Source organism: Sinocyclocheilus rhinocerous, unplaced genomic scaffold (genome assembly GCF_001515625.1).
Source record: "Sinocyclocheilus rhinocerous isolate Xijiao unplaced genomic scaffold, SAMN03320098_v1.1 scaffold622, whole genome shotgun sequence".
NCBI classification, from domain to species: domain Eukaryota; kingdom Metazoa; phylum Chordata; class Actinopteri; order Cypriniformes; family Cyprinidae; genus Sinocyclocheilus; species Sinocyclocheilus rhinocerous.
In genome coordinates this window covers 460848-475959 of record NW_015641438.1, presented here as the reverse complement: position 1 = coordinate 475959, position 15112 = coordinate 460848, and the positions used below count along the sequence as shown (strand labels likewise).

At 37.5% G+C, this 15112-nt stretch overlaps 1 protein-coding gene across 1 annotated transcript in view; it reads right to left on the bottom strand.

Moving 5' to 3' along the window:
* The window catches only part of LOC107754910 (zinc finger protein ZFPM2-like), a 26244-nt gene extending 21184 nt beyond the window's left edge, over window positions 1-5060 (bottom strand). Inside the window, exon 1 of the mRNA XM_016571541.1 lies at window positions 4856-5060. Within this exon, the coding sequence (XP_016427027.1) occupies window positions 4856-4895 (40 nt within the window). The 5' untranslated portion in view covers window positions 4896-5060. The remainder of the gene's footprint in view (window positions 1-4855) is intronic.
* Between the last annotated feature and the right edge of the window lie 10052 nt (window positions 5061-15112).

The window sequence follows — 15112 nt, the reverse complement described above, 5'->3', positions numbered from 1 at the left end:
CATTACAGTATAACTGAGAGCTATCAATTTTAACATTTTTTTGATTTTAAAAAATTACTTCTAGTGAACTTAAAACAATCTTCACATAAACCCATTATAATAAATGTCATATTTACCTGTGCCCTTCAGCAGAAATATACAGAAAATGACATTGAAGTTATCAAACACTAAATTCTAAATTAAATATAGGTGAATCCTTAAAGCTATAAAAGTTCATTTTTCCTCTTTTTTTCTTTGTCCTTTGATTTATAGACATCACAGCAGCTGGTTATCAGGTTATTTTGGCTGTTATTGCTTTAAGAGCTGCCGCTGCTGAACATGATGTGGACCTGACACATATCATATTTTCTCTCAACTCTTTTTACCATTTCTGACCCACTTCAGGTCTTAAAGTCTCTATTAATGAGCTAACCAGTTAAATCGGGTGTGTTAGATGAGTGAGACTAGAAAGTTTTGAAAACCATTTCAGAGACATGACATGTTCTTAAATGTGACTCATATAAAATATATTACATGCATGCACAGTTTTAAGGCAGCTTTAATCGCCTTTTTGGTATTTCGCGCTTTGATATGAAAGGATACAGGCTACAGCGCGCGCCGGCGCCTTTGTGCATGCAATTGAAGAGCATGCGCTGCGAGCACAGTACCGTTTCCGCGCTCGCTTGACTCGCGCCTGGCGCTGAAGTGAAGTGGAGCGAGCGTCTAAAACGTCTCGCATTCTCGGTCGTTCTGCGACTGAATAAATGCATTGCTTGTCAACAGAAAAAGTAACAGAAGCAGCAGTTGTGAGTGGGGTGGCCAACCCTAGCCCCACCCCTGCGTTAATTGCGTTAAATATTTTTAACGTGTTAAACTGAAAAAATTAATCGCCTGCGTTAACGCGCTAATTTTGACACCACTAATTATTATACATAATATTACATTATAATAATATATTTAATAATACATAATATTATAATAATAGTTTTAAGAAATGTAACACATTTTTGATAATTAATTCGTGTTTTATCATACTGCATTTGCACCATTTTTTAAAGCAATAAACCACTCAAGGCTATGCATTACAATGATTTTACCACGGTTACCCCTTACCTTTACTGTAATACAGAGCTTCTCGTGGCTTGCTGCTTTAAATTAGAATCCAGGCATCACTAATCACTGAGTTGTGGAATAGGTGTGTGTAACAAACAAAGACAAACAGTAGCTGCATTCCTAAACAGTTGGGACGTCTCGCAGCGTTCCTGGAGAAGGGTGAGACAGGCGCGTGGTGTTCCTGTCCTCTCCATCTCCCCTCCTCCTCCTCCTGCAGCCTAGTCACAGCACTTCATAGCTCATTAGTGCTGAACAGATGCTGGGGAGAAAGTTGGCACGCAATAAGCCCTCTCTTCATATTGCACTGATCTGTGAGAGATAGCTCGCGACTGAGGGATGCCTCACACTGACAGTTGGCAGATGAAGTTAATCAAAACAGATTAAAAAAAGAATAAAGGAGAGGCAACAAATCTGACATCCTTTATAGGGTATAATAATGAAATAAATTATCATATTCTGACAGCACAAAGTTAGTGCCGACAACCACGAATGACAGCCTCCAAATAAATCATTGAAGTATTGTGAACAATGAGAGCAAGAGAAATACTTTGACAGTTCACGGCTGCAAGAGCTGAAACTAGTGACAAAACTTCATTAGCAGTTATGCCATATTGAAACAGTTCTTATATAGAAGCATATACAGTGGCCACAAACAGTATCTGGACACCTAAATAGCACTTAAAAGCATGTCATTATCATTGAAATAGATATCACAATTTCAATATTGGCACACAAATGACGCTAGAGTTAACTAAATTCACTCTTCTTCATTTTTGCAATGACTTATTTTCTGTCACGGTTATTTATAGTGAAGTCAGTTCTCCTGTAGTTCACAGACGAACCACAGTTGTGTCACATTAACTATGAACGTGTGTGTGTGTGTATATATATATATATATATACTGAACAAAATTATAAACGCAACACTTTTGTTTTTGCTCTGGTGGACATTCCTGCAGTCAGCATGCCAATTGCACGCTCCCTCAAAACTTGCGACATCTGTGGCATTGTGCTGTGTGATAAAACTGCACATTTTAGAGTGGCCTTTTATTGTGGCCATCCTAAGGCTCACCTGTGCAATAATCATGCTGTCTAATCAGCATCTTGATATGCCACACCTGTGAGGTGGATGGATTATCTCGGCAAAGGAGAAGTGCTCACTAACACAGATTTAGACAGATTTGTGAACAATATTTGAGAGAAATAGGCCTTTTGTGTACATAGAAAAAGTCTTAGATCTTTGAGTTCAGCTCATGAAAAACGGGGGCAAAAACAAAAGTGTTGCGTTTATAATTTTGTTCAGTGTATATATATATACACACACACACATATATATATAAATGTGTTTTTACTTAAATAAAAACATGCTTGTGCATCTTGAAAATAAATGCGGTTTAAAAAAAAATATATATATTTTTTTTTACAATACAATAATATTTTTACGTTTTTAAGGGGTTTATTGTACAACAATGATTGACAGACTGCATATTATACATATTTAACTTAAAATAATTTTAATATGAGAGATTAAAGAGATGCAGAGTGAAATTAAAGACAAGACACTTTGTAAATTAGTCAAATCTATAAGGTTTGGCAGTCATTAGACAAAGACATTCAAAGATAGAACGCAAAATCAAGTATTCGAGAGAGTTATGATGCATATATTCTGTGTTGTATATATAAATACACATACACACACACACACACACACACAAACACCACAATTTCAAATTCTGTAAGTAATTCATAAAAAAATGTCCTCAGTGCATCTACAGCCTCTTTTTGTACCTTTTTTTTTTCCTGAGTACACCCTAAAGGATTCAAATTAGTACTATAAACGTACATATTAGTATCTAAAGTGTGCCTATTAGTACCTTTTGAAAGGTTACCGTCCCAGTGACAGCTGTTGTACCTTTGTTTCTGAGAGTGTAGGGAACAGTGCGATGACCAACAGCAATTATTTGCTTTTTAACAAATTCACAGACAGTAAAAATGTCCTCAACATGACAATGAATTAGGTTTCAGTTCATGACAAAAATAGCTGGTAGACAACCATGGCGACTCGCGCCGTTCTCGCTGTCATTTACTTGGCGAACCCGCCTCGCACCAACCAACAATTTGGTCAAATTTACACTGCGATTGGCCGTGCAGGTGATAAGAGGTTGAGATGAACAGCTGGTAGCAGCCTGTGCTGGAGATGCTGAGCTGATAGCACTGACGTCTGCTCTCCCACCAAGACACCTTGGCCATCCAATCTCCCTTACCATCAAACTCTTATTACAATAAACCCCTAAACACCAGCAGAGGGGGGAGGGATGCATGGGAAGGGGAAAAGATGACCCAAAATGCCCTTTTTATCTCTCCATAAGGAGAGAGACAGATCCTTCAATAGGGCTAAAATAGTGGGAGAAGAGAAAATACATAATTTATCATCATATTATCGGAATATCCAGGCGGGCTAATAAAGAGAGTGCGGACTGACTATTTCTTGTCTTATCATGTGAAGTGGAGGATGGGGGAGGGATTATCAGGCTGGAACAGACTGCCGGCCTGGAATTCTAATGGTAATAATGGGGTCTCTGATGGTATATCTTCCCCAGCTTATCAAGCCCATTATCTGCTCTTATCGCCACAGTCATCGGGGCAAATTAATGGAGCTCTTTCAGTGCTCTCACTTTATCTGCCTCGCAGAGGGCACACCAGAGAATGGAACAGGCAAAATATGAAAATCCAGGGTGAATCGCCAGGGTTCAGATAACAGGACAAACTCAGTTCAATTGCGAACAAAATGCAACCATAAAAAAAGACAGGAGCGTCTCAACCTCTTTGTCCTTTACTGTGAGCAGGTTGCTGGCAAGGCTGTGCTCTTTACAGGTGCTACAGTCATTTCAAGAACTCTGCGCCGTGTGCATGTGTTTCAAATCACTCCAGAAATATGTGGAACACGTCTGCAGATTGAGATATCACTACAACTGCCTGCTGTATAATGCAGACCTTGAAAAGCAGAAAACAGACATGATGAGAGCTGATATGCCCGGACTGCTAAGCAAACAGTTTAATCACTACAGAAACTCCAGCGCAATATGCCAAGACTGAAAATAAATAAGGTGTTCTGGAGAGCTGTCCTTGTGTTACATTTCAAGTCTGCAGCAATAAACATTGAAATGTCACCCAGTGTCTTCCAAAAGCACTTCTCTGGAGTTCTAAGATGCATTTACAGATGTTTCGCAGTGCTTGCATTATTCAAAAAAAAACAAAAAAAAGTGTACACTCTAAATAATGCTCAAATACAACCCAGCGCTGGGTAAAATACGGACAAACCCAGGAATTGGGTTGTGGATTTTAAAAAAATCATCAATTGTTATTAATTAATTTAGTTTATTAAAAGCACTGGATTAAAAGTCACAAAAGACATAATGCACATACTTCACAAACACTGCATGCAGCCATTCAGACAAATTCAGGAGTTTCTAACTTTCCAAAGATCTCAGTTTTTGCCATTTCAATTTCGATATAAAAAAAAGGAAGAAGAACAACAATTAATGCATAATTCTGATAAACGCATAAAAGAGCCTTTGGTTTTTCTGATCCACATCTAACTGATCAGATATTCTTCATCAACAATCGATTCATTAAAAAAATGTCTTTAAATAAAACATCGACTGAAGCTGAACCTATACAAACTATGAAACTACTATAAACAACCTGTCCTGTCATCTGGAAAAAAAAAAGGCATGAGTGAAATCCGCGTTGGCAAACTCACGTTTGAATTGCTTCGGGTTGCTCTGTTTCCTCCGGGACATTCCTGCTCCGCGCGCTGGACTCGAGATTACACAATGATACCGCGACTCATCCAAACCCAGATAAACGCACTGCCTGTAAGACTCGGGTGTGTTTCGGTGTTTGTCTGATTCCAGCCAGGCTTTGCTGGTCTCGTCGTGTAGAGAGAGGGTTAAGTTGCGCTGAGATCCGGGCGCACACTAACAGAGCAGATGAGCGCGTGTTGTGCTTTTGTTGCAGGAGGCTTGAGCGCAGCAGTGCGCCGTAGAGCTGCAGCAGCGCTCACACACTCCAGACAGTCCACACACATTCACTGCACTCTGCTGTTTACTAGCTGTTTTCTCTTTCCCCTCGGGATGTCTGCTGCGGAGAAATATATGCAACTTTCCGGACTAGTAGGAGTTTTTTCGTTTTTGTTTGTGGAATGCAGTCTTGCCTTTTTAATTACAGCCAAGATTTATTGTTTTGATTGCCATACTATCTGGAAAGTTTAAGTGCAGAACAACACAATGTAAAAGTTTAAATTAAACCGATTTAAACTGTGTCTGAATACTGTGGCTGTGTATTATAAAATAGCGTACTTGCATACTATGCATACTATTTTTGCAGTATACAGCATGTATATACTTTGCATGGTTTGCACAGTCGTCCTCTGAGTCCACACTTAATGTAATGCCATAAACAGGGGTGCCGCAACGGGGGAAAGTTAGGACGATTCCAAGGGCCCGACGAGGGAGAGGGGGCCCCCGAGTCAATGCTGTTCAGGGGGCCCCTGGCCGTAGAATCCTCTGTGGGGTCCTGCAAGGCCACAAGACAGGAAAGCTGGGATTTGTGCAGCACTATAACCTACAATAGGCTACAATCTGCTCAATTGTACCTTTCCAGCGTGAGAATGAACCGAAAATAACAGGAACCATCATTTTTAACATGTCGTTGTTTATCAGATTACAAAGAGATGAGACTATTTTACATAACATTTGAAATCATTTTTATTTGTGACATGATGGCATGCTGAATTAAACACACAATGCTATGCATGTGAGAACAGTGTAGCATCTGAAATACTGCACTATAAAAGCAGGCTGTTTGCAGTGTTTACAAGTATTCAGTTCTAAATGTATCCCTAGTGAGCTGCCTACCTAGAGAGCATTTTTGGACCTGATCTTGGTGCGTTCTGATTCAGAAGGTGCAAAAAATGTCAATGAATATCACTTTGGTTCAGTTTAGCAGAGTAGGAATTACTTTAAAACATGTCATTTAACAATCAGGCATCCTTTTTCAGTGTATCTTTGCCTTTAGACAGGACAATAAAGAACAGCAGGAAAAGGAAGAGAGGGAGAAAAGGGAATTGGATCAGGAACATGGCAGAAGCCGGACTCAAACCCATGAGTACCACCAGGGCATGTTGTGAGCATGTGCCAACCACCGCGTCACAACTCCAAGATCTAGCTTTGCCTTTAACCTTTGTATTTATTCAGATCCAAAACATGATGAGACTCTTTGCTGCTGCTGCTGCTCAGAAAATTATGTGCAATGACAATCTAAATGAAAAAAACTGTTTTATTATTCTATCATTATTTATTATAATCTGTTTTGTTCACATGCTCAGTCATTTTAAGCCTAAACCTTTTGGGGAGGGAAAATCTTGATTTGTTTGTTATTCTGTAGAAGCACTCCAAAAGTGGGTTTTCACAGCAATCTATAGTACTGTACATTTAGTTCTGGAGCTAAAGCGGGTGTGAACGCCATAGAAGAACCATGTTTAGTTCCTCAAAGAACCTTTCAGTAAACAGTTCTTAAAAGAATCTTTATTTTTATAGTGTGAATAACATTTTAATATTCTAAAGAACCTTTGGTCCTACTTTATATAAGGTGTCTTTAACTGCTACACTCTCTGAAAAAAAGGTACAAAAGCTGGTGGTACCTTTTCAAAAGGTGCAAATATGTACCATTAAGACTTAAGATTAAGACACTTTAGGTGCTAATATGTAATATTTATATGTACCCTTTTGGGGTAAATAAGGTACTAATGTGTATCTTTTGAAATGGTACCGGCCCAGTGACAGCTTTTGTACCTTTTTTCTTAGAGTCAGTGTATGTACTTTTATGCTCCTCTTGTATTGTAAAACACTTTCGCTGCTACTGAGATGGGATATTGGTAAGGATAGGGACAGGTTTGGTGGTCTGGTTAGGTTTAAGGGTGGGTTAAGGTGTAAGGGTAGGGACGACAGTGTAATTATTGATGTATTACAGTTCTAATTATGCAGGTTTTACAATATACAATGTAAAAACATTAATGTGCACTATATGTGCATTGCATCAAATGATTAATTTATATGCATAACAGTTGATGACTCTCAATATTAAGAGGGTCCAAACCTTTTTCCAATTATCAAGAACCTTTTTTTCAGTGAAAGATTCCATGGGGTTCTTCATAGAAACATAGATGCCAATAAAGAACCTTTATTTTTAGTGTTCGATATACACAGACACATTGAAATTCCTCCATAGCCAGAAGACACATTTCTTAAAAAACAAATGCCAGAAAAGTGTGTCGCCAAAACAGTCCCAGTCTTGTTTGTAATTTGATGCATTTTCAGGCTATAGATGCTGAGGTTTAATGCGATGAGAATCATGTCTTCAATCTAAGGCTCAACTAAAGGATTTGCACCTCTCTTTTTATGGGAGATATCAATAGAGAATTGAGTTCCATTGAGACGCGGGAGCGAGCGCGATAAGGGCGGGGGCGCGCCGGAGATGGATTAATTATGAGCGAGCATAGAAAGCAGGCTTATCATCACTTAGCACAGGAGACAGGCTCACACGATCACAGAGCACGGATAAGACGGGAACAATGCGATGCTACCTTACAACCCATCGCCTTACTTTTTTATAATTAAAAACTAACATGCAATTATGCCGTATCTTGCTCAACCGAGAGGGCGATGTAAATAACTGTGCTGTAAAATGATGGCAGGGGAAAGACAGTCTATATAAAACAAAGAGGACAGAATGACCTCTGTGGAACAGAAGATACAGAACGGGTGAAAGTGCATGCGGCACTCTTACAGTAAACCACTTAACTTTTACAGTAACTCCTAAAAATAAAGCTTCTTCGGTGGTTCTTCGAATAGGCTCCTGTCAAAACGCATTATTCACTCTGTAGGACGTTTTTGAGCTGCTATATGGTTCTTTGGAGGGTAAGAACCTCTTAATGTATATATTCTTCAGATCAGACCATTTCAGGGTTCTTTTAAGCACAAATGTTTTTAAAGAACTAGAAAATTACATGTTCTTTGTATAAATGAAAACTGTCCCCTTACAATATCAGGCTTAGAACCCTTTATTCTTACTGGAAACTTTTTATTTATATATCTTTTTTTTTTTTTTTTGAGTGTTGAACAGATCACATTTTCATTCATCTGGACTGCAGTTGTACCCCATGTGAATAAGTGCGCTTAAATGTACCGAATATGCACTTTTAGTGTACTTCAAATCTTAAAAGTACATTTTGTAGCATTTTTTTACTTGTATAGGCTATATTTTATAGGCTATTAAAGAAATAAAAGACCACTGAACTTAAAGAGAGATACTTTCATGACTTTCACTTTCTGCTTAAGTCCTACTTAAGTGGGTAAAAAAAAAGCACTTTCAAATTCAGCTAATTGCTATTAATATAATTTTCCATCAGTTGTAAATAACATGCAGTTAAGTCTGAAAACATTACATCCATTCATGCTTAATTGTATATTTTTAAAGTATATTATTTCTGTAATAAGGTCACTTTTTCACCAGGGAAGGTCATTCTGGAATGTCTTGTCAAGAAACTTCAGTGAAACACTTACCGTTTTGCTTTACGTTCTAAATAAAGGTTCTGGATGGGCTTTTTCGTCTAATCTTGTCAAATATAATGCAAGAGCTGCATATTTCAGTGCCATGACAGTTCTTACAGCTCCACCTTTGCTTATATAAATGTCAAAGAAATTCATTATTAAGCAGTCCAAGGAGACTTTAACACTCCAGCTGAGTCTCAAGATCAAGCCCTTTATTTTGAACAGCAAGCCAGATCTGTTTACCTTCATTATATTCAGAGATTTATGAGCAGGTATGAAGGTATACTTCCTTCCGGCTTCATTCACAAGAGTGCAAGTGCTTGAACTTGAACTCTTTGATGCATTAATTATTCAAAATGGTTTATTATTAAGAGTAGAAATAGAGGTGTTTGATGCATCACCATGCACTTTCACTAGTCATTTAGTTGTCACAATATATATAAGAAAAACATATATATAACATGACATATAAGGAGAACAGCCATAGGGGTCAAAAATAATCATTCATGATGTTTTGGATGTAACATCACATCCTGAATGGTTAAAATGGCTCCTAACTATCCAACAAACAAGTCTGAGATCTTTCTCGAGGAACTACAGAGGCAGGGACAGTTCTGACTTCTGTCATACGGTTTTGCCGCGTGCATCTCTATGCATTTTTTTCCCCATCTCTCTGAGAAGATTGACTCGAGCAGGCACAATTAAGGCATAATTCATCCAGTTACTTTATCTGGCTTGTCTGAAGCCCTCAACTCCTTGCACCTACCTTCCATCACCTTCCCATTTCTGAAGACCATTAAAAGGATATCTGATAGAATTATAGTGTGAAATGGGGTAGGGTGAAGCCAGCGTAATGGGTTTTGCATATGTTTTCGCCTCTGGCCTGAGATATATTTGAAATGTATTTTTAGTTCATTTGATAAAATAAATTGGCAAAACATCATCCCCGCCAACCTTTTACCCACCTGTGTGCTATCCATAAAGAGAAAAAATACATCTAAAATGGCCAAATCTGGCTACAATAACTGTAAGTGGGCTTTAACGCCCTGCTAAAAAACAAAGCAGAAGATTATATTTACAGTAAGGCAAACACATTTAGTTTGATGTATTTGTCTCTATTGCTCCAACATTGTCTGCGAGAGATATTTGGTAGACAATGTTATCCTTTCCTTCAAATTGAAGGCATATTATGTGAACATATGGGTCTTTGGTGATAAGCTGTGAATGGCAAAAGCTGCTTCCTACTACCTCTGATGTTTACTTCTGTGGTCTTACCACATTTACTCAGTGCAGGGGGTGTAGGGAAACTCTAAAGGCTTGATTCAATTAAACAGGAAACAGATGCGCCGTCAGAACACGGAGGTTGGGAAACCGACGCGGTGCAACCATGAGAGGAAGAGGAAGAGGAAGTGCGACCGGTCCTGACGGGTTACGTCCACTGAGGTGACGTCAAAGTTATCTTAAAAAACAAATGAAATTGTCATTACACGGTTCGTAGCGACGCGGATGACGGGGGCAGCGAATTTTGCCCCTCCCCACAGGAGCGCCTGGTCCGCTTGTGTTTGCTGGATTAATAACTTCATTTAACGGCTCTAGGCGAGAGGAAAGTTAACAGTGACAGTGGCCCAGGTTTTGCACACCCTCAACGAGCCATGAAATTACTGCATGCCCCCTGAAAACGCCTGCTGATGGAAAGGGAAGGAACAAGTCCTTGGGGCCCCAAATTACACACACACACACACACACACACACACACACACACACACGTGTGTGGTTCAGTAATGTTTAAGTATACATACAGTGACCCCAAAAATAAAAACATACAAGTGAATGAATTTCATTGCCCTCCAGCTGAGCCTGGTTTCTCCCAAGGTTTTTTTTTCTCTGTTTCTGTCACGATGGAGTTTGGGTTCCTTGCCACTGTCGTCTTTTGGCTTGCTTAGTTGGGGACACTTAATATTTGTGACTTGATTGCACAGACACTATTGGAAGAGAACTGAACTGAGCTGGACGATGACTTTAACTGAAAAATGTACTATTTACTATTGTCCTCTTTTTAGGGCTCTTTATGGCAGAATTGAATTTTGTTTGCATTACTGACACATTATTTTCCTGTGTAACACTGCGAAGCTGCTTTGACACAATCTGTATTGTATAAAGCTCTAGAAATAAAGGTGACTTGACTTGACTGACAGTCTGTCCAGTTTGTTTTGGTCCGAGACAGGCTCAAACATACCCACGACCCTATATAGGACGAGCGGTTTGGAAAATGGATTGATGGATGGATGTACCCTGTTCCTGGCCCCGGTTTCACAGACAAGGCTTAAGCCTAGTCCTAGACTAAAATGCATGTCTGGGCCGTTTTATCTGAAAGAAACTTGCACTGACTGATCTTAAAATATGTCAGTGCCATTGTTTTGTCTCAAGATGCACACGAGTTTTTTTTTTTTTTATAAGGCACGTTTATAAAACATACTTAAATGTCCTACTTGAACTATGACATAATCCTGGCTTAACCTAAGCCCTGTCTGTGAAACCAGGCCTAAGGGTTTGCATCTTCCCCTAATTTTGTCCCACATGCGATGAAGACTCCAGTCATATCAGTTGATTTATTTTACATGGAGCGGGTGTGTCATGCGTGACGACATGTTGCATCACATGACCAGCCTAAATCTCGGTTATTGCGTTAAACGTTTTGCACAATAAATAAATTCTTGGCTGACTGTGAATAATGAATTTCTACAATGCCAGAAGTAACTGGACTGCGCATAAGCAAAATAACAAACAAAATGGATTTATTTTAAAGTACAAGGACACTTTTCAAGCACAATATCTCATGAAAATAAGTTTGTTCGATTTTAAATGATAAAACAAGTAAAGTCCACACTTAAAATTGCATTAATTTCATTGCATAAGATGCGAAATACCAAAGTAGGTGGCACTGGGACAAATTCTGCTGACATATTTTAGTAGCACATTTTAAATCATTGTTTTAATAATCTTTTGGCGTGATTCAAAGAAGTGCCCTTATATTGGTGTTGACTAGCATACTAAAGCACACTTGATTATAATCTTGACTGACTTGACCGTTATTCGATATTTCATTATTTTAAATGTAGTAAATTGTATAGTTTCATCATTACAAATATGTAATTACAAATATATTTAGATACATGGCATAAAATGTTCAGTAGAAATGACATTAAAGTATATTTTAGTTTACCATTAAGTTTAACCATATTTTTAAGACAATAGAATAATTATGAAATTGCATATAAAGATGTTCTTGAGTCTTACTTAAGTGGATCAAAAAATCACTCTAAGATTCAACTAACTGCATTTAATATAAATTGAAACTAAAATCCATTTTCATTTAACTTTCAGTGAAGTGTCCAAAAACGTTACATTCAGTTTACACTTAAGAATATTATTTTAAAGTATATTATTTCCCTAATAAGTATTCTTTTTAGAAGTATGATGCAATGTAGTTCATCACATCAACTATCATCCACTAACATCTGACAACCACAATGTGTCATAGAATATCTATTCATTTCTATTTTACAAATGTGTTTATGTGAAAAAAAGTGTGCTTGCGCAATGGATTTGAGACTTTAGTCTTTGCAACTTTACAGATCTTCTTTATGCACCAAGAGCTTGTAACACTCTAAAGAGAAAGGAAAAAATGAAATCGCATCATATGACCCCTTTAAATAAATGCCTTTTGCGTTCATATTTTGTTGCAACGACCATTGAACAAAAGCTGCTTTTTGAGGCCAATAGAATGAGCCTGATGATCAGAGTTGAATTTTCAGTAAAAACAAAACAAATGGGAAATAAAGATATTCATTGCATAATACAGACCATAAAGCAACCCAATGATGGATGCTTCATAACTCTATAAGAGATACAGAGATGACACTCTGAGTGCTATTGTCTCCTCGCCGCTAACAGCTGTCTTTATCTTTTGTTATGACACGACAATCTCTGACAGAAGCCTAATTACTGTTTAAGTTAATTACCAGCACTACACTGCCTTCCGTTCAAAGCTCTCAGCAGCTAATTGACACGTCGCCTCCTGCATATTGGAACGGTAATGGTGGCGTGCCATTATCAAACCCCTAATGATCAGGTGCTGGGTGTTATATGAGGAAGCAGGGCATTTCTGCCAAGGCTTCCGGACTCTCCTCGCCCCCCGTGACGACTCTTCTTGCCCCCATCGCTGCTGTGATGCACTGGATGCTAGAGCGGCGACAGCGCTAGGAGACGATGTTCTCAGAGAGAGGAAGTGAGCGCGTGACGGCTAGTAATTATGGAGTTGTTCATTTGATAATCCTGTCTGCTGTCCCACAGGGAGCTAATTAAACAATGGGAGCATTCATTAGGCTGCACCTGTCTCACTGGAAATGATAATGGGGCAGAGTTCATCTGAGCTGAAAATGTCAATGACAGAATGGAGGAAGTCAGGAAACAATGTCGAGCTGTTGTGTTGGACGAGTGGAAGCATCAGTGAGCTTTATTTTTGATAGTGTAAACCCGCTGGGAAACTGGGTACAAATTCATTTATACCTACAAAATATTTTTATATGTCTTAAATAGGTAAAAAAAAAAAAAAGAAGCTATTTAAAAAAAGTCTTACACGTATTTAATTTTGTTTTGTATTAATGAATATTATATCTATATGTATTAATTGTTATAAATAATGGAGCTGTTATTTAATAATTTATGAATTAGATGTGCATTTCCAACATTCATCATAACCTACAGGCCAAATGAATGGAGTTATTCAATCTTAAATTCATAATCTATTGTTGTGTCATCCCTTCATTTAAAAACAGAGAGATAATGCAAAGAATTAAATCATGTCATTGATATCTGCTATTTGCTTTGTCTAAACAGAAACATTTAATTTTATTTGCATACAGAATATAACATTTAGTATTTTACATTAATGACAACAATTAGTAACACTTTAAAATCAGATTGAATTTGTTAAAATTAACATTAGTTCAAATGAATTAACAATGCAAATTACTTCTAAAACATTTAATAATCTTAGTTATCATTGTATTTTTATGAACGTTAACAAACAGGAATATAATATTGTAACAAGTGTGTAGCATTATATAGTTAATGTAGTAACTAATGTTAACTATGGGACCTTACTGTGAAGAGTTACCAAGTAATTGACTACTAAAGAAAGGGATTGATAATATTGTGAATTTCTTTTTTTTTTTTAAAGTAAAAACGTTTTAAAGTAAAACTGCTGAACCTGATTTATAAAACAGAATGTTTCTGTCCTGGATGCTGATTGGTCAATCCAGTGATAGAGCTTGCTTCATATATCACTGCACATCCACCATAAAAAAAAAAAAATAATAAAATAAAATAAAATAAATACATATATATATATTTTTTTTTTTCTTTCTTAGTTTACAAGTCAGAGACTAGTTTGCGGAGAAACTTTAGCTTTTTTTTTAATAAAATGTGTGTCCTTTATATATTATTTTTATAATATTTGTATTATGCATTATTATTATGTAGTTATATGTAGTGATAAAACAACACCATTTAACTGTATATTTACAGCTTTGTACCTTATTGTATGAATACATAAGGGTGTTTTGCATTTATAATTGATGTACGTTTGGTACTATAAAGATTATAAAGATGAACTATATTAGTTTTACCTACACCACTGGTGTAAAACTAATTATATAAAGCATAAAAGCACACAAAACCACTGTTAAAATGTATAATTATTTAGACTCAGACTTGAAACACTATATTCCAGTGCTCTCATTAGCTGAATTTGCTCTGTGCGAGTGTTAGAAGCAGAGGTGTTGTTCTCTTAATGATTAATTACCTAATGTCAGCGTGGCTGTGCGAGGGCCAGCCGCACACAGAGACTCCGTCAGGTTGTTAGTATGTGTGATGATTAGCAGTCCAACCCCATAGGGACGCATATTAATGAGGCCACATACAGTGTTAACAATTCATATCAATTCTTAAGGCAGGGCCTAAATTAATTAAGCTCTCATTTACAGGCACACAGAAGCCCCTCTGGATTTGACCTGAAGAGAGAGTGTTAATAACGCTTTTTGGAGTAGCATTTACACAATTAATTAATTCTCATTAACAGCTAGTGAAATATAGCAGTTATCAAAATGATGTTAAGGTGATGTCTCAATAATGACGAGCCTGACGCTTCACTCCCTCTGTGGTCAGTCAGTAAAATCGCATTTAGTGTGAGCATTTCAGTAAAAATATGACAGGACGCTGCGTCTTGATAGTTGCGTATACATACAGGAAATGCATATGCAACATTTGGACAACACAGAAAAAAGTTACAGCTCAGAGGTCGACAATTTCATATCATTATGCTTCATCTATCAGCTTTATCTTAA